General features: G+C 37.2%; 1 protein-coding gene across 3 annotated transcripts in view; it reads left to right on the forward strand.

The window, feature by feature from the left end:
* LOC124375984 (regulator of microtubule dynamics protein 2) overlaps positions 1–8,983 on the forward strand; it is a 33,170-nt gene extending 24,187 nt beyond the window's left edge. For all 3 annotated transcript variants that reach the window (XM_046834836.1, XM_046834828.1, XM_046834845.1), the window contains exons 6-11: positions 3,478–3,553; positions 3,945–4,022; positions 6,419–6,517; positions 8,486–8,539; positions 8,647–8,727; positions 8,841–8,983. In XM_046834836.1, coding sequence (XP_046690792.1) covers positions 3,478–3,553; positions 3,945–4,022; positions 6,419–6,517; positions 8,486–8,539; positions 8,647–8,727; positions 8,841–8,888 — 436 coding nt within the window. In that variant the 3' untranslated portion in view covers positions 8,889–8,983. The remainder of the gene's footprint in view (positions 1–3,477; positions 3,554–3,944; positions 4,023–6,418; positions 6,518–8,485; positions 8,540–8,646; positions 8,728–8,840) is intronic.
* The last annotated feature ends 11,898 nt before the right edge of the window (positions 8,984–20,881 follow it).

Here is a 20,881-nt window from a genome sequence, read left to right on the forward strand (position 1 = left end):
TATGTTGACTCACAGGAGAGATTGTTTTTTTTTTTTTTACTAAAAACAAAATAATGCAAACCTTTCTTACATTATCAAAGAGGACCTTCTTTATCTTCATTTTCTTTCGGCTTCTCCCATTAGGGGTTTCCACAACGGATAATCTGTCTCCATACACCCCTGTTCTCTACTGATCAACTTAATTCCCCTGCAGTTACTGCAGGTCTGCACATCTCCCTTGTTCTTAAAGATCGGTACCAGCACACTCCTTCTCCATTCCTCAGGCATCCTCTCACCTTCCAAAATCCTGTTAAACAACCTTGTTAAAACCTTCACTGCTATCTCTCCTTAACATCTCCATGCTTCTACCGGTATGTCATCTGGTCCAACCGACTTTCCACTCTTCATCCTCTTAATCGCTCACTTCCTTCTTATTAATCCTATCCACTTTCTGCTTCACCATCTTCACACCATCCAACTTTCTCTCTCTCCCATTTTCCTCGTTCATCAGCTGCTCAAAATACTCCTTCACCTTCTCAACACATTTCCATCTCCATCCTTTATTGTTCTAACTTGCAGCACATCCTTCCCAGCTCGGTCACTCTGCCTGGCCAAACGGTACAAATCCTTTTCTCCCTCTTTAGTGTCCAACTTCTCATACAGCTCCTCATATGCTATTTCCTTCGCTTTCGCCACATCCCTCTTTACCTGCTGCCGCATCTCCTTGTACTCCTGCCTACTTTTCACATCACTCTGTTGATCCCAAGTCTGATTTTGACAACCTCTTTCCCCTTATGCTCTCCTGCACTTCCTCATTCCACCACCATGTCTCATGATCAAAGATGATATTAGTGATAAAAGAAAAATGCACACAATGCATATTCTAAGGGGAAACCCCAGATTCCTAGGAAAGACGTGCCAAACCTGCAATGCATTTAGACAGTCAGAAGTTGTTTTGTAATTGTCTCAGACACCTTGGGGTCAGTAAACATCTCTACAGGCATTACCAGAATGTGGAAATTGTGTGGTATGTTTCAGTATGAGCACTTCACAGACTAATTGGAGAAAGTTGCCCTTACAAAGAGCAATGATCTTTCTTTTTTCCCCACCAGTACATTCTTTGATAGAAGGTTGTGTTAGTAATTGTTTCTGGTATGTGTTTTTTGCTATTATCTTCTCCTCTGCCTTTTTCCAGAATTATTACTGATGAATCATGTACCTTTTAAACAATTCATCCTTGCATTTACCTAAAAAAAAAAAAAAATTGTTCATAATGTCCTGGTTCTTAGTTTTTAACTAATAAAAGACACACTAGTGCATTTTTTTTACTTGAATTGCTTAATTGGATGGCTAAAATTTAAATATATTGTGGAAATTGAATGTTAACCAAAATAATTTATTTTAAGACAGTGTAGTGGAAATTTCCATTGAAGCTAATAGCTAAATCATGTACAGTGGGTTTTATTAGTAGGTTACTTATTGACTTACTGTAGCTTCTCGGTAGAAAACAAAAAGACGTACTTGAGATCACTTGGGAGTGTGTGAGCAGGTGACATTTGCACTGAAAAACAGTGGACAGTGCATGCTTTGCTTGTTCTGCCTAGACACACATTATTGGGAGATTTTGCAGAACCTCATAATCAGCTACAAGTCAATCCATTTTGCCAGAGAAAGAACAAAAATTGATAAGAGCTATTGCACACGCATAAAGCACAGACAATAAAAAGCCCTGAAAAAGAAAGAACCAACAGCAGTTGATGACAAACTTTGTCAGTGCTGGGACGAAAACTCAAACTCATTCAATGACATCGCCAACATCCTCCACAGGGCAGAGTCATTGGTCTCATAGCGCCCCAAATCAACTAGACTTTGAGTGACCTGCTGTTTTTGTGGGATTTGACAGCTGAAACCGTGGTGCACAAAGAGCTTACATAGTACACACAATGTCTCACTAGTTGAAATGTATTGATCAGGACCATCAGAATCTGATCAGGATCATCAACAAATAAAATGGAGCATAACAGTGCCCTTACCAAGAACAGCTAGGGTTAGGGTTACAGAAGTGCACACAAAAGAAAACTTTTCAGGGAGACCGCCAAGAGACTTACGGCAACATTAATGGAGCTGCAGGATTATCTGACAAGTACTAATTACATTCTACATGTGACAACAACCGCTGAAATTCTTCACATGTCTGGGCTCTTGGGCAGGGTAGCTAGACTGAGGCCCTTTCTCACAAAACAAAAAACCCAAACTCAAATCATGCCAAACCATATGGCAAAATGTTTTCTTATGTGCAACACCAATATACCCTTACCAAAAAGTGGTGCAATGAAATCAAAGAGTTCATAGAACAGGTTATTGTAAGGTTTTATTTGTTTGTTATTCATTTTTTTTCCCCCTAAAAAATACAGGTTGTATTTCATTGAATTTTTTAATACATAATCTTGGTTACCTGCCATTTTAATAGGGGTGTGTAGACTTTTAATACACACACACACACACACACACACACACACACACACACACACACACACACACACACAAATGAGCCAAATCTAAGTGCTAGACTGAAAAAAGGAAACATTTAAAGCTTGTGTCTGTTACCACACTGTCTGCCAAAACCTACACTACTAAATGTTTTATTTGGAAGTAAATCAATCAGTCCAGTCAGTCATTCTTAAAGTTTTCTTCACTCATGTAATACTGACAAGGTTAACAGTAACACCAGAGTAATCTGAGCCAATGACTCATGCAGCACTTGCAAAGAAATATCATTCTTCCTTGGAGGCAGTTTTTGATTGCAAGATTGAACTGTTTTACAACTCTTTTTTAAAGATGAAGAATAAAAACTGATAAATGAGCCTATTTATTTATTACTATTTTTGTATTGGGAGCAGCAAGATTCTTTAGATACGACACGTTTGATCCAAGTAAAGGACAGAAGGAACAGTACCACCCCAGTGAGCTTTCTGCCAACTAAAAAAGCCTTACTTCCTCTTGAACAGTAATCTAACCTCCTCCATCACCAAATACCCAAGTCAACATTATCTCTCACATGTACACACGTGCACATACACATACATTTATCATTGGGTCCCCTATGCTTGGCACCACCATTGCTGTGATTGACAGTGTTTTCATCACCTGATCCTGTGTTTAAAAGGTGTTTGTGTTCAGCATGTACTGTTTGAGTGGGACTACCAGCAGGATTAACACTGCTATTGTAGAGCAGCTTTGATCACCTCATACCTCCCTCTCGAAATGTTCTTTAAGCGTGCCAGTGAGCGTGTGCACGCACACATACACAAAATACTGCCTAGGCAGTCAGGCTTTTATGCCTTGCACTAGATGGACTCATTGACTACAAATATATACTGTGAAGAAACATGATTAGAATAGCCGTTTTATGCATGTTGGTCAGATAAGGAATGAAAAGTAATTTTGTGTGCATAGGGTGTATATTATTAATTTGCCTTTCTGTTTTTATGTCCTTAGGTATGCTATTTTATGTGGACTTCTGTCAGAATATGAATCGATCCAGAATAAGATAAAGAACGGCTACCTTTTCAAGGTAACTTCAACTTTAATAAATGCAATATTTAAATAGCCTTTGAACTACATTTTTGTAAAAGGTTTTTCAGGATTCTGTGAACCTTTTTATCAATGTATAATAAAGACGATGCACTTTATTGTCTTCACACACTTCTAACATGTATGATAACGCATAGTGGGCCGGAAAGCCCCCCTGGGGCTAGATTAAGGTTATAAAGTGTGCTGAAGTAAGGTGCAGAGTCAGTGATAGATGACAGATCAGATTGATTTAAAACATACATAAATGTTTGTTGAGGATAAACATGCATGTTTATGAGGATAATTTGTTGTGGTACTCAGAGCAGGAATTAACAGGTTATGTAATGTAATAGAACTCTTTATTGCTTCCTTTGTCTGTCCTGAACAAATAGGATCATTTGGACAAAGCCATTGAGCTAAAGCCGCAGGATCCTCTGTCTTATTACCTGCTGGGCCGCTGGTGCTATGCTGTGAGTATGAGTGAACCTGCTTTATCCACAACTCTGTCATTCTAATGCTGTCAACATTCTATAATAGTTTTGCCTTTCTATTCATTAACACAGCAATTTGTTTTTCTGACTGGGCCCTGTTTATTGGACTAAATCAGGTCCAAAACTAATTAAATAAAGGAAAACACAAAGAGGGAAGGAGGAAGAAAAGTAGTATGTTTTGTTCATTTACTGTAGGGCCAGAACAAGATTTTCTACTTCTTCCTATTTTAAAGTCTGTGTTTAACATACATAAGGATTACCAGTGATAAAAAATATACTTTGTGTCAGGTTGTATCAAACCACTCATGGATTGTTTTAGGGCAACAGCATTTACCTGCAATAAAATTAACAGCAATAAAATCAATTACCTGGTTGTCTAAGGTCTGCATGCCCCTTTGCCAAGACCTTGCCTTACGACATCTTGACTTGGCACTTTTAATTTTAAAATGCTCCAGGTCTACTTTATCAGACTGCATCCTATGCACTGCTTTCCTCAAATCACTCCAGAGGTTTGTGATGGGATTTAGATTTGGGCTCTAAATGAGTTATTTTAAATTGTTTGTTCACTTATTGTTTACAATTAGTTCTTGATCACTTTGGGTCATTATTGTGCTGGAGGGTACACCTTTTCTTCATCTTTAGCTATGTAGCAGAGGTCTGCAGGAGTATCACACGGAGCTAGTCATGATGCCCTAGTCCCAGCTGTAGCTTCATAGCATGATGCCACCACCATGTTTCATGGTGGGTGCTCTGGTTGCTAAAGCTGGTTGATAAAATTGCTCAAAAAGTTCTACCCTACCTGACTATAATGCCTCTTTCCCCTTTGGATTTTAGTGAAATATTAGTGAGCTTGGATGTACTTTTTCATGAGAAAGGTCTTAGCCCAAAACTGTGAAGAATATATGATTGTCACACACTTGGTGTGACCAGCAAATGATATTCCTGTGAATGTTGTAGTTGTGAGGTGTAACTAGTTCAATGGTTAAGACATTTACTTTCCGATAGGAAAGTCTTGAGTTCAAATCCCAGCACCACCAAGCTGCCAATATGGGCTCTTGTACAAGGCTCTTAATCCTTAACTGCTCATCTCTATCAATTAGATAATTAGTTACTCTGAATGCCGTAAATGTAATGTACTGTAGTAGAACCCTCCCTGATAATGCTTTCATTTAAATAGATTTGTATTCCTATTTGTGCTAATGCCATTGTGGTGCCCCATGTTCTTCTCTTATGATAATGTCTCATCAGATTATTGAACTCTTTTGCACCCCTGTCATAATCAGTACGTTTCAACAGTGGGACTATGTACATGCTTGTAATCTGTTTCTGCACTGTGACAATCGGAATGCAACCAAGATGACAAGAAAATTACAGCAGAGTTACTTCATTAATGACCGGTGTACAATTATTTTGTACATGAGTTGTAAACATGTGAATGGTTCATTCTAAGCACAGTAACATGCCCTATTTAAAAAGACTGTGCACACTTATGTTTACAGGTGATTGTAAATTTGTATTTGAATTTATTTTAAAGGTTTCTATTTTTTTTTTTTTTCACTCGAATTCTCTTCGTTGCTATATAACGTTTAAGGTGTAAAAAGATCTGACAGGATTTACCTTAGTTTCCATTTATTATTTCACAAAACCCTGCAATTAATTTTTTTTAACCAACATGCATATACAGAGAATTAGCTAGAGAAGACTTGTCTTTACAGAAGTATAACACCAATTTGCACCGTATTCTTGTTGAACAAAGATCTACTGTTAAGCCTAATGTACATCTGTACACCTTGTATTGCATGTTCTTAGAAAGAACAAAGACACAACAGTTCCAGTGCTGGATTTTTCTTGGAAATGAGCTTCATGAACGTGTGTGCGTGCCAATTTATGTGTGCACGTTTGCCTTTGTGTGCACACTTGCATGTGTGTATATGCACGTGCAATTATGTTATGTTTATGCAACTTGTTGATAAGAAAGTGAAATTTATATTTTACTATTAATGTCATCAGATTAGATGAACATGTGCTTCTTTTACATTGTGTTTTTCATGCTTTAATTTCTATTTTTGTACATTATTCACATTAACATATGTCTTTCTTTGATAGTTGTCCCTTTTGCGTTTTGCAGACACAATGCCTGCGTATTGTACATTACTCTATAGTGCATGTCTGTTTATATTTGTTATAATTTACAGTTCTTTTGTCGTAAAACTGTCCATGATTTTAGTCTCTCCTTTTTAATTTAGCTTACAGACAGGAAACGATTGCTGTCCTGTCCTATGTACAGTTTAGAATGCAAAGTAATATTATTTTTGACATCTTATTAAGGTTTAAAATTCCTACCAAACCATGCACGTGTGCGTGTGCGTGTGCAGGTGGCCCAGTGTACATGGATTGAGAGGAAAATTGCTGCTACACTATTTGGAGAGCCTCCAAGCGCAACAGTTGATGATGCCCTGCAGAACTTCCTCAAGGTAGGCCACACTTACTGAGTGGAAACTAGATAAGTGGAAATCTTAAAGATCTTAAGTGGAGATCTTAAAATCTTAAAAATGCATGTTGGGCGAAAAAGTGAATGCAAAGTCAGTCAGTGCCATTTAGATTTAAATGAATTTATTTCAATCCCTTATACCTTATATATATATATATATATATATATATATATATAAAATGGAAATAGTGTAAAATGCAGTAGTCTAAGCTATGTCTGTACAGTACAGAGTAGATCAAGTATAAAATAACATTAATATAATATAATAATAATAATAATAATATATAAACAATCACTATGAACATTTAAAAACCTTTTTAATAATAATACATTTTATTTAAAGGTGCCTTTCAAAACACTCAAGCACACCATACAGTAGAGGGAAATCATAAAATCAAACAACAAACAGCTATTTAACTGTTAAAATTAATCAGAAAAAGCTTTTTGAGGAATGATTTAAAAGTGGTCAGACAATCACTTTCTCGTACTGATTGTGGAAGAGAATTCCAGAGATGAGGAGCTGCCATGCTAAATGCCCTAATCCCTATAGTGACTAAACAGGCAGAAGGTTCAGTGAGGGAAAAAGATGAGGAAGATCTGGGAGTGCACTTTGGGATGTAGGTATGAAGCAAGTCGGCGAGATATGAGGGAGCAAGATTATTAAGAGCTTTGAAAGTGAGAACCAAAATCTTGTACTCTATTTGAAATTTGATAGGTATAGGTGATAAAGAACAGGGGAGATATGCTCAATGGAGGAGGTTCTAGTAATTATACGGGCAGCTGAGTTCTGGACCAATTGAAGTTTATTAAGGAGTTTGTGAGTTAACCCAAACAGAAGAGTTTTACAATAATCAATGCGCTAGGTAACTAGAGCATGTACAAGAATTGCATAGCATTGATATCCAGAATTCCAACAATAAAGCCTGGTTTTCCATAATGTAGCTTATAAAATTTCCAAATCATAGCCATCGTTGGCCTTGTGCAGAGGTACAGATTCCTGTTTGTTACCCCTGCATTTCTCACAAACTCAGTTAACCAAACCTCAGGTAGTTAGCAGAATTTAATGTGTTCCTATATTTCATTTGTTTATATAGTAAATTCAAATCACTTCTGGCCAAGACACTTATTGCATGCCTCTTCCTCATCTTTTGTTTCTCACCCTTCAATTTTGATTTAGGTGGCGTGAGTTGTAACTTGTTGCACCTCGCCTAGAGGCCAAGAGCTGTCTCACTTTATAAGAAACACATCCTGTGGAGTTAAACAACATCCCCTGGCTGTAGTTAGCTACAAAAACAGCGCTTCAGCAAAGAGAAACAAGTTCAGGGTGAAAATATTCTAACGTAAAAAAAAGAATTTGCCAACCAGCTTCCATTCATCTGAAATGTCAGTTAATCCCATGGTTTAGCTCACAGCTACTCAGTGTGTTTAAGCCTGAGCTGAATGAGAAGATTATTTTTAAGGCTCAGTCTGAATGAGATGTCTTTTAATACTCAGCTAGCAGAGGAGATCCTTTTCATGGACTTCTATGAAGATCTTCGCCTTTCTTTCTTGACCAGTGTTCAGCCAACAGAGGGGGCATTATATGTTCGTTGAACACGTTTTAATGACATAATTGATGGTATAAATGACAGCGATTTGAAGGGAAACATTTCTCTTTCGTGCTATGGTTATATTGTGGTTGTTTATTTTAATAGGTAAGTGGTGATTTGTCACGATTTGTCTTACTAAAGGCAAGTGTGTTTTTCATTACCATAGCGCAACTATTTATCTCAGGCACCAAAAACAAGAGTTTCCAAAACACTAAATCCATACATATATATTACAAAAATGCCAGAAGTAATTCTACTGATTCAGATCTGAGTTGCTATTTTTAGCTGTGTTTTAATGGTCAGCTCTTCAATAACATTTAGAACTTCTATAAAAACAATTTTTTCTGCTTTCTTTTTTGCAGGTAGAGGAGATGTGTCCGAAGTACTCTAAGTATAACTATGTGTTTTTAGCAAAGGTAAAGGTTCTTAGAGAAATATCTTCATGTATAGGTAATTGTTTATGTGAATTATTGTCTAGCTACATTTTTTTTATCTAAATGTTTTCCTTCTTTATTGATTTCAGTGCTATAAAGACCTGGGCCAGAGGATCAAAGCAAAGAAAATGTGTGACGCTGCATTGGACATGAAACCAATAACTAAAGAGGTGCGTTATAGATTGTGTACAGTCCAAGCTTCTCAGTTGTGTGTATTTTAGTTCTGTCTGGTCTGTGCATACTCTGCCTTAAAATGTATTTTTCTTTGTGTTGTCTTTGACAGGACGAAGAAGCACAGAAGGAGCTGGACTCTCTTCTCTTGTTACTTTAGTCAGAAACATACTCTTTTTTTAGGGCACATTTGTGGTGATTGACTCAAGTTGTGACCATATGAGTGTTATTTCACCTTTTTTCTGAATTTTCTATTAAATGGCAACTGGACTTTGATCAGCTATAATCTGCAGCACAATATATGCCACAATTATGAGGCAGTATATCATACTCAAATTTCTTAAACAAAGTTCATTTGTGAGCAAGTTACATATTTTGGACAGTTTCTAATCTTTATGCTGACTGGATACTCTGAACATTAGCTGTACTTAATTATGATATCTTGCATCATAGTTTTTGACAAATGTCCCATTCTTATAAACATCCCCCTAGCTTAATCTTAGCACCTAAATTTTTTTCCTCACTAGCCTACTTTAAGAGTAAAAGCTTCAGTGTGCTGCCATTCCCAATATATATATATATATATATATATATATATATATATATATATATATATATATATATATATATATATAGTAAAGTATTATTTAGTTATATTTATGTAGCACCAAAATATGGAGATTATGGGAGGTGGTAGCTCATTGTTTAAGGCATTGAACTTTGGATTGGAAGGTCACAAGTTCAAATCCTACCACCACCAAGCTGCCAATGCTGGGCCCTTGAGCAAGGCCCTCAACCCTCCCCTGCTCAGTTGTAAGTTGCTCTGGAAAAGGGCATCTGCCAAATGCCATAAATGTAAATGTAAATTATTCAGTTAGAATGAAGCTTCTTTATTTGTTCTTAATAGTACTGAATTTGAACCGTTGTGCTGAAATTTTGTGTTGCTTGATTTTGTCAACGTTTCTACATGATACCTGCGTGTTTCAAAATAAGAAATTATCGCCATTCTTTCATACAGTAATCTGCACTAAGATCAGCTAGATCACATTGAGAGGTATGTTTGAATAACACTACGGCTTTTCCAAATCACCATCAAGCGTTTTAAGTGCAAATACTGCTACATACAGAATGTACCTTTTTCTTTTGTGAAAGTTTTCTTTCTCTGGTTGTTGAAATTACTCCTCCACAGAATACATCAGATATACAAGGCACCTCTCCCGGCTGGCCAGGCTAATGATTTTTCCACTTTTACATTGTTCATATTAGACCCTTATAATTATTCCAAACACGGTGCAGAGCATTTAGCCAATTTCAGTTACCTGTTCATTGTTGTACCACAGACTCCACCATCTTCCTTCTTTCCTCTTCAATTGACCTCTACTTTTATTTTTTCATTTAAAAAAAACCTAACTTTTTAATCTTTGTAACAATATCAAATGATTAGATCTAAAGATTTTCATTGCTTAATGTTATTTTTGTTTTTCTTTTTTTATGCTTATATTAGCTTCATTGTTTAAACTAACTGATTACTGAGTCAACAGAATACTGAATGTAACATATTTTAGTTTTGTTTTCCAGTAACAGAATGGTGCTTGTTCATAATACAACCATGTTTCCAAAAAGTAAGGATGCTGTGTAAGATGTAAAGAAAAACAGAATTGGTAAAGAACCCAGACTTTTATACGACTGAGCCTGCTGTTTCTCTGAATCCTTTAATGATATTGTATAGATGATAAAATCCCCAAATCTTTGCAATTCCACAATAAGAAACTATTAACAAGTGCAGTATTTCACAGAGTAGTGAACCCCATCCCTTTTTTACCATCTCAGAGCTTTTCTGTAAAGCTCTTTTTATACCCAGTTGTGTTACTGATCTGTGACAGTTAACATAATTAGTTGTGTGATGTTTCACCTGGTTGTTATTTTTTGTAACATGTTGATTGTATCAAATTAAAAAAAAAATATTTCATCACATTTTGATTTAAATTTCAGCTAAGTGTTGGGTTTAAATTATTCACTACATGTTTAATGATAAAATAATTACCTTTTGCTATATGTTTTACACAGCATTTGGAAACAGGGTTGCATTTATAGATAGTAATTAAAAATTTACCCTGGGCCTGAAAAAATTATTTGAAAGGAGTATTTCTTGGTGATGGAGTTTTTTGGTCATTATATGCATAATTTTTAGAATTTGTATGCTTTACAATTCTGTTGTAAAACATGAACTGAGCATATATACATGTAAACATTCATCGTGACTGAACCATGATTGCTTCAGCACATGTTGAAATTTTATTAAAATCATAAAATATACAATCTGTCAAAGTTTTGGACATTAATGAAATGATACCTGGTCCCGAGTTAAACTTGGTATTTAAATTTGATGCACATTATACAGGGAGTGCAGAATTATTAGGCAAGTTGTATTTTTGAGGATTAATTTTATTTGAGGATTTAATTTGAACAACAACCATGTTCTCAATGAACACAAAAAACTCATTAATATCAAAGCTGAATATTTTTGGAAGTAGTTTTTAGTTTTAGCTATTTTAGGGGGATATCTGTGTGTGCAGGTGACTATTACTGTGCATAATTATTAGGCAACTTAACAAAAAACAAATTCATACCCATTTCAATTATTTATTTTACCAGTGAAACCAATATAACATCTCAACATTCACAAATATACATTTCTGACATTCAAAACCAAACAAAACAAATCAGTGACCAATATAGCCACCTTTCTTTGCAAGGACACTCAAAAGCCTGCCATCCATGGATTCTGTCAGTGTTTTGATCTGTTCACCATCAACATTGCGTGCAGCAGCAACCACAGCCTCCCAGACACTGTTCAGAGAGGTGTACTGTTTTCCTCCTTGTAAATCGCACATTTGATGATGGACCACAGGTTCTCAATGGGGTTCAGATCAGGTGAACAAGGAGGCCATATCATTAGATTTTCTTCTTTTATACCCTTTCTTGCCAGCCACGCTGTGGAGTACTTGGACGTGTGTGATGGAGCATTGTCCTGCATGAAAATCATGTTTTTCTTGAAGGATGCAGACTTCTTCCTGTACCACTGCTTGAAGAAGGTGTCTTCCAGAAACTGGCAGTAGGACTGGGAGTTCAGCTTGACTCCATCCTCAACCCGAAAAGGCCCCACAAGCTCATCTTTGATGATACCAGCCCAAACCAGTACTCCACCTCCACCTTGCTGGCGCCTGAGTCGGACTGGAGCTCTCTGCCCTTTACCAATCCAGCCACGGGCCCATCCATCTGGCCCATCAAGACTCACTCATTTCATCAGTCCATAAAACCTTAGAAAATCAGTCTTGAGATATTTCTTGGCCCAGTCTTGACGCTTTCAGCTTGTGTGTCTTGTTCAGTGGTGGTCGACTTTCTGCCTTTCTTACCTTGGCCATGTCTCTGAGTATTGCACACCTTGTGCTTTTGGGCACCCAGTGATGTTGCAGCTCTGAAATATGGCCAAACTGGTGGCAAGTGGCATCTTGGCAGCTGCACGCTTGACTTTTCTCAGTTCACGGGCAGTTATTTTGCGCCTTGGTTTTTCCACACGCTTCTTGCGACCCTGTCGACTATTTTGAATGAAACGCTTGATTGTTCGATGATCACGCTCAGAAGCTTGGCTATTTTAAGACTGCTGCATCCTCTGCAATATATCTCACTATTTTTGACTTTTCTGAGCCTGTCAAGTCCTTCTTTTGACCCATTTTGCCAAAGGAAAGGAAGTTGCCTAATAATTATGCACACCTGATATAGGGTGTTGATGTCATTAGACCACACCCCTTCTCATTACAGAGATGCACATCACCTAATATGCTTAATTGGTAGTAGGCTTTCCAGCCTATACAGCTTGGAGTAAGACAACATGCATAACGAGGATGATGTGGTCAAAATACTCATTTGCCTAATAATTCTGCACTCCCTGTATATGATCCCAGGCCCTATTATAAGCAGTGGCGTTTTTTTTGTTTGTTTTATTTTGTTATTTTGCAACTAGTAATTTTTTTTGTAAAATGTATTAATTTTACAGAATAAATTTACTTATGCATGTTACAGAAAAAATCAGCATTAATAAAAATACTTGGTAAAATAAAAAACTACATGGCGCTGTGTAAAAAGTGTTGGGCCACCCTCAGCAGCAACAACTGCAATCAAGCATTTGCGATAAATTGCAATGAGTCTGTTACAGCACTGTGGAGGAATTTTGGTCACTCATTTATGCAAAATTGTTGTAATTCAGCCACATTGGAGGGTTTTTGAGCATAAACTGCCTTTTAAGGTCATGCCACAGCATTTCAATAGGATTCAGGTCAGGACTTTGACTAGGCCACTCCAAAGTCTTCATTTTGTTTTTCTTCAGCCATTCAGAGGTGGACTAGCTGGTGTGTTTTGGATCATTGTCCTGCTGCAGAACCCAAGTTCACTTCAGCTTGAGGTCACGAACAGATGGCCAGACATTCTCCTTCAGGATTTTTTGGGTAAACAGCAGAATTCATGGTTCCATTTATCAAAGCAAGTCTTTCAGGTCCTGAAGCAGCAAAACAGCCCCAGACCATCACACTACCACCACCATATTTTACTTTTGTTATGATGATCTTTTTCCAAAATGCTGTGTTACTTTTAAGCAAGATGTAATGGGACACACACTTCCAAAAAGTTAAACTTTAGTCTTGTCCGTCCAAGACATATTTTCTTAAAAGTCTTGGGGATCATCAAGATGTTTTCTGGCAAAACTGAGACAAGCCTTTATGTTCTTTTTCCTCAGCAGTGTTTTTCGTCTTGGAGATTTCTTGATTGTGAACAGGTGTGGCAGTAATCAGGCCTGGGTTCGGCTAGAGAAATTGAACTCAGGTGTGGCAAACACTTTTTCACACATGTAGTTTTATATTTTGTTTTCCCTCAATAATAAAAATCTTTATTTTAAAACTGCATGTTGTATTCACTTCTGTTATCTTTTACTAATATTTACTAACATTAAAGTGACAAACATGCAAAAAAAAAAAGAAATCAGGAAGGGGCAAACACTTTTTTTCACGACTGTGTGTGTGTGTGTGTGTGTGTGTGTGTGTCTATATATATATATATATCACACACTATTTATTTATTTATTATACACCATATATACACAGTGCATTCAGAAAGTATTCACTATATTTAATTTTATTTTGCAACCTGATGCACGTAAATTTTTTCTCATTAATCTACAGTTTGGCAGGATTGGGATTGACAGAGTGATGAGAAAAGTAGGCAGGAGTACAAGGAGATGCGGCAGCAGGTAAAGAGGGATTTAGCAACAGCCAAGGAAAAGGCATATGAGGAGCTGTATGAGAAGTTGGACACTAAGGAAGGAGAAACGGATTTGTACCGATTGGCCAGGCAGAGGTACAGAGCTGGGAAGGATGTGCTGCAAGTTAGAACAATAAAGAATGGAGATGGAAATGTGTTGAGAAGGTGGAAGGAGTATTTTGAGCATTTGATTAATAAGGAAAATGAGAGAGAGAGAAGGTTGGATGATGTGGAGATGGTGAAGCAGGAAGTGGATGGGATTAGTAAGGAGGAAGAGTGGAAAGTCAGTAGAACCAGATGGCATACCAGTAGAAGCTGTTTAAGATGTTTAGGAGAGATGGCAAAAGAGTTTATAACAAAATTTTGGAAGGTGAGAGGATGCATGAGGAATGGAGAAGGAGTGTGCTGGTGCCAGTTTTTAAGAATAAGAGAGATGTGCAGACCTGCAGTAACTACAGGGGAATAAAGTTGATCAGTCACATTATGAAGTTATGGGAAAGAGTAGTGGAAGCCAGGGTGAGGGAAGAGTTGACCATCTGTGAGCAACAGTATGATTTCATACTGAGAGCAAGCACTACAGATGCAGTATTTGCTTTGAGAATGTTAATGAAGTATAGAGAAGGTCAGAAGGAGTTGGCTTGTGTGTTTGTTGATGTAGAGAAAGCGTACGACAGGGTGCCAAGAGTGGAATTGTGATATTGTGTGAGGAAGTCAGGTGTGGCAGAGAAGTATGTGAGGGTGGTGCAGTACATGTATGAGGACAGTGTAACAGCAGTGAAGTGTGCATTAGGAAAGACAGATTGGTTTAAGGTGGAGGTTGGATTGCATCAAGGATCGGCTCTAAGCCCTTTACTGTTTGCAGTTGTGATGGACAGGTTGACAGACGAGGCAGACAGGAGTCTTCATGGACTATGATGTTTGCAGATGATATTGAAACTTTTTGTGAGAGTAAGGAGCAGGTTCAGCGGAGAAGAGGTGACCATCTCTAAAACAATAGTATGGTTTTATGCCGAGAACAAGCACTACAGGCGCATTATTTGCTTTGAGAATGTTAATGGAGAAGTATAGAGAAGGTCAGCAGGAGTTGCATTGTGTGTTTGTGGATTTAGAGAAAGTGTACGACAGGGTGCCGAGAGAGGAGTTGCGGTATTGTGTGAGGAAGACAGGTGTGGCAGAGAAGTATGTGAGGGTGGTGCGGGACATGTATGAGGACAGTGTAACAGCAGTGAAGTCTGCACTAGGAAAGACAGACTGGTTTAAGGTGGAGGTTGGATTGCATCAAGGATCAGCTCTAAGCCCTTTCTTGTTTGCAGTGGTGATGGACAGGTTGACAGACGAGGTCAGACAGAAGTCTCTGGGGACTATGATGTTTGCGGATGATATTGTGATTTGTGGTGAAAGTAGGGAGCAGGTTAAGAAGAGCCTGGAGAGGTTGAGGTACATGCTGGAGAGAATGGGAATGGAAGTCACTAGGAGTAAGAGAGAGTACAGGTGTGTGAATGAGAGGGAGGGCAGTGAAGTGGTGCAGTTGCAGGGAGAAGAGGTGGAGAAGGTGGCTGAGTGTAAGTACCTGGGGTCAATAGTGCAATGTAATAGCGTGTGTTAGAAAAGTGAAGAAAAGAGTGAAGGCAGGGTGGAGTGGTTGGAGAAGAGTGTCAGGCGGGATTTGTGATAGAAGAGTATCTGTGAGAGTGAAAGGGAAAGTTTATAGGACTGTGGTGAGACCTGCGATGTTGTATGGTTTAGAGACAGTGGCATTAAGTAAAAGACAGAAGACGAAGCAAAGCTGAAGATGTTGAGGCTCTCATTGGGAGTGATGCGGATGAACAAGATTAGAAACGAGTTAATTAGGGAGAGTGCATGTAGGATGTTTTCTGGACAAAGTGAGAGAGGCCCGAGTGACATGATTTGGACATGTGCAGAGAAGGGTCATGGGGTATATTGGTAGAAGAATGCTAAGGATAGAGCCACCAGGAAGGAGGGAAAGAGGAAGGATAAGGAGAAGGTTTATGCATGTGGTGAAGGAATTTATGCAGGTAGTTGGTTTAAAAGGGGCAGATGTAGAGGACAGCATAGTATGGAGTTTTGCCAGTCGAACTTGGCTGTAATAGTTTTCCTCTGACCAACCAATAAAAGGATGGAAAAATGCTGATGCTACTCTTGGCCAGTTAGCTGGACCTGTGAGAAAAAAAAAAATAGTTTGTTAAAGAAACAGAGCTATTTATAAAGGAGACTATGGTTTAAAAAAAGGCCAACAGAACAGACATTGCAGGCCTTGGTCAGATTAGATTGACATGGCAGCACATAGAGGCTGAAATCTGATTGGACAAAAAATCTAACATACACGTACTGGAAGCAGTGCAGCTAAGAGAAATGCTATGAAATGAAGAGAATAAACTGTTGGGAATAAATTAATACAATGTCATGGAACAAATATTAGAATTTAGGTTGTAAATGTAGGTCAGTGCTTCTGATAGTGTTTAGGCCAGCAGAGAAGGCTTCCCTGACTGCCTGCCACTGTATGTGTGTATATATATATATATATATATATATATACATACACACACAATGTATGTCCTTTACATAATTACTTATTTACTTAACCTGTGATTTATTACTGTAACTCCCAGGACTGTAATGAAAATGATAAATAAACTCACTCCCCCCTTCACAAAAGGAAGCCCTGATATACATCTGATATACAAAACAAAACTGTTTGAATCGCTGGCTGATAGCAGTCGAATCTCTGCTGCGCTCTCTCTCCCTGCCTTTTCTCTCTCTCACGCAATGGACATATGAGCAGGAAGCAATTACAGAGTATGCTGACAGGAGGCCATCATTGTCTAGCTGTCAGCTCCAAAGGGAAGTGACCTGTTCACCTTTGTGCAGCTACTTTCCCCAAGTGGCTAAGTATATGGACACTACTTCAAACGGCTAAAAGTTAATCAGTGTCACAGTTAAGCTTCCAATAGCACTTTCCATTAAAGGATATGCTTTTTTTTTTATTATTATATTTTTGTCAGTTGAAATGTCATAGGCGTTGTCCATGATTTTTCCTTATGGTTTAATTGCACCCTTGACAACTGTAATGTTTTATGTGACAATGCTATGTTTTTTATGTAACAATCTTACTAAAAATTTATTGATTAGCTTTTATAGAAAGGATTGGCACATTAATTTCATAATACATTAACATTCTACACTTTTCCAGAATTGATCCATATGCATATTGTGGAAAGAAACCTTGAGTTTATGAGATCATGAATGTGCTTCTTTTGATTAAACTTATACTGCAGCTGCGTATGTAGAAAAAGAAAGATGTCAAGAGCAGGTGATTGTATTGTGGTCTGTTACTGTTTTTTTGTATGTTCGTTTTTTTGTGCACACTTGTGCATTTGCTTATTCATGCAGGTTTTCAATTAGCCAATGTGTCATACAGCCTTGCAAATATAGGTCTTACTAGGCCTAACTACAGTATGTGACAGGCAAACATTGTGTGTTCTTCCAGATGAAATTATTAATCAGAGTTTTATCTTCTTGACATGCATTCTTATCCTAAGCAATCACATTCGAGTCTCTCTTCACTGGTTCAAGAACGAGTGCATATGTGCAAGAGGTGTGCCTTCCTGTACACAAACCCAAGAGCAAGCCACTGCACTGCATCATAGGAATAAACACATGAGGTTCCGGGTAATAATACAGTACCAATTACTAGCTCCTAGCTATCTCTAAGTAAAAAAGCCAAATATGCAAAGAGCAAATGTGCCTTTTTTTTATCTAGAGATATCAATGTCTCTTCTCTTGTGCAAATGTTTTATTTTGTATTTTTCTTTCAGTAGAGAGGGCGAGACATAGGGGTGTTGATGCATCAGTAATCAGCTGGCTCTATCTGCGATTGTCACGTACTAAGGATTGGCAGCCTGGCTGGAAGTCCCTGGTTGATCAAGAACAGGATATTCTGGGAGTCAAGATAAGCTACAGAGCAGGGAAAGGTCTGTCCTAAATGCTTCCTTTTTTATCTGACCACACTGTATATAAATGCTACTTATAATAGTACCATTACAGCACATTTAAAAATACACTCACTAGCATACAGTCAACTCAAGAAATTAATGACCCCCTTGATATAGCCCCTCCCTTATTATTAGTTATTAGTTTATAAATACCTTTTTTTTTCATAAAAAAGTATATTGATTATAGATTATATTTTGTATACAGTGGATAGATTAATTAGTTATTGATCCTTTTTTTTTGTATATTAAAGTATATTTAAAAATATATATATATTTTGTCCTGATTAGTACACAGATGCAAATTTTTTACCTTAATAACAATCCTCATCACTGTGCAGAAGGAAAAATGTAATTATATATTTGCTCATATAGACACATTATGTTGATTGTATTGTATGTTTTTGAAGTGACTTATGATATTTATATGATATGATACAGCGGTGGGCCATGAGGGCCAGCAAGGCCTTCTCTGCTGTCCTAAACACACTGAATATTTTAATATATTTTTGTCCATAAATGTGTATTCAATTATGCCCATTAATCTATTCTCTTAATTTCAGCAATCACATCACATGTTGCCAGGTACAAAAAAATTCTGCTGTGAGGCCTACAGAATCAGCAGTGGTGGCACCTGTAGTATAAAGTACATGTTGCTTGTAGCTGTTGCTTTAACCAATCAGATTTTGAGTTGACAATACCGAGGCCAACTAGCAGGCATACAGTAACATCAACATTTTCATGTCCTTTGATTGGATCGTCAGAGAGCACACTAGTCAGCAGTGGTGGACAAAGTACACATACCATGTACTTGAGTTAAAGTAGAAATACACTAGAAATATTACTCCAGAAAATAAATATTTAAATGTACTTAAGTATTCAAAGTACTGTAATTTATTATGGCTATAATGTCCTATTAGCATTTTTGTCACATGACTCTTTCTTAATCAACTCAGTGTATGTAAAAAGACTCTAATGTTATTCTTAGTACACCAATCTATTAATAGAATGATATTAATGAGTCAAACACTGATTGATATCTATTAAAATTATCATGAGCAAATAATGCCACAGGTGATATAGCAAGTTAGATTCGAAAGTTTCTTCCATCATTTATTACTCTCAAATGCTTGCTGTTAAACTAATCCTGAACTGTATGTTCGTGCAAAATAGATACCATGAAGCTGCAATCAAAACAAGTTCAAACCAGGACGTGCGCTCTACCCTGATTGGTAGCCTGCTGCAAGCTTAAGCTCAGGCTTAATTGTTTAAAACATGAGTGCATTTACAGTGACAGATGTTCACAGTCACCAAATCTCAACTTAGGCACAGGTCAAACACATGTGGCAGATTTTTGTGACTCATATGCTTTATGCAGTGTTCTCCTATAACGTCATCTAAATGTTTGTCAACACCAACAAGACCAAGAAGCTTATCAGTGACTTCAGGAAAAGTGTCAGAGTTAATGCTCCAATCTGCATTAATGGAGGCATGTTAGCGTGCAAGCTTGACATTCTTGAGTGTTCACATATCAGAGGACCTGTCATGAACTGTAAACACCACATAGATGATAAAGATAAAAGCACATAACTGGCTGCAGCACACTCATATATTTATACTGCTGTCAAATGCCTTGTTGCCCAATATTCTTGTTGCATCTAAACCTTGTGCCCTGAGGTTTGGGTCATTCTATAAAAAAAGCTACTTAGATATTTCATCATATAATAAAAATTATCAGTCATATTAATTCTATTGGTTTGCAGTGTATAGTATCTAATTGATGAAGGAATGATTATTCATCATGCTTATTGCTTGAGTACAGTTCCAGGGATTTGCAGAATCTAGTCCAGGGCACATTGATGCTGTTTTGATTACTTTTAGTGGCCTAAATGAGTCGAATCTCAAACACCTAAATGAGCCATTTTGTATCTTTTAAACATTTTTGAAAATCATGATTTTCATTAAATATGATTTAAAAATCATATTTAAAAGGTTTAGAGATAGTTTCCCATGTCGAAAAACTGCCAAAAATGATTTAAAGTGCCCAAATAATAAATTATATGTTTGACTGTAGTTGAATAGTTGACATGGATGTGGCAGTGCTAACTTAGAGCTAATGATAAAAGATTGAAAGTTTTTTAAGGATTATAAAGGGCCACTATTGGGATATTTGAAGACTAAGCATGTTGTTCATCATTGGCTGGCTTTCATTGTATCATTAGTGGTTTGTTTGAATATGTAAGGTTAAAATATAAATGATTTATTAGCTATGGTTGAGAAAAATGTGAGTCTACCAACACAGCTGCTAATATGACTTTAAAAGATCTATCAATGCATAAGTTCTCCTGTAGGATCTACAATCAATTGTACACAAAACAAAGAGAACATTGGCAAACTGTAATTAATAAGCACCTTTGTACAATTATACAGTGAGGAAAATAAGTATTTGAACACCCTGCTATTTTGCAAGTTCTCCCACTTAGAAATCATTGAGGGGTCTGAAATTGTCATGGTAGGTGCATGTCCACTGTGAGAGACATAATCTAAAAAAAAATAAATCCAGAAATCACAATATATGATTTTTTAACTATTTATTTGTATGATACAGCTGCAAATAAGTATTTGAACACCTGAGAAAGTCAATGTTAATATTTGGTACAGTAGCCTTTGTTTGCAATTACAGAGGTCAAACGTTTCCTGTAGTTTTTCACCAGGTTTGCACACACTGCAGGAGGGATTTTGGCCCACTCCTCCACATAGATCTTCTCTAGATCAGTCAGGTTTCTGGCCTGTCGCTGAGAAACACAGAGTTTGAGCTCCCTCCAAAGAT

This window comes from Silurus meridionalis, chromosome 2 (genome assembly GCF_014805685.1).
Source record: "Silurus meridionalis isolate SWU-2019-XX chromosome 2, ASM1480568v1, whole genome shotgun sequence".
Lineage (NCBI taxonomy): Eukaryota > Metazoa > Chordata > Actinopteri > Siluriformes > Siluridae > Silurus > Silurus meridionalis.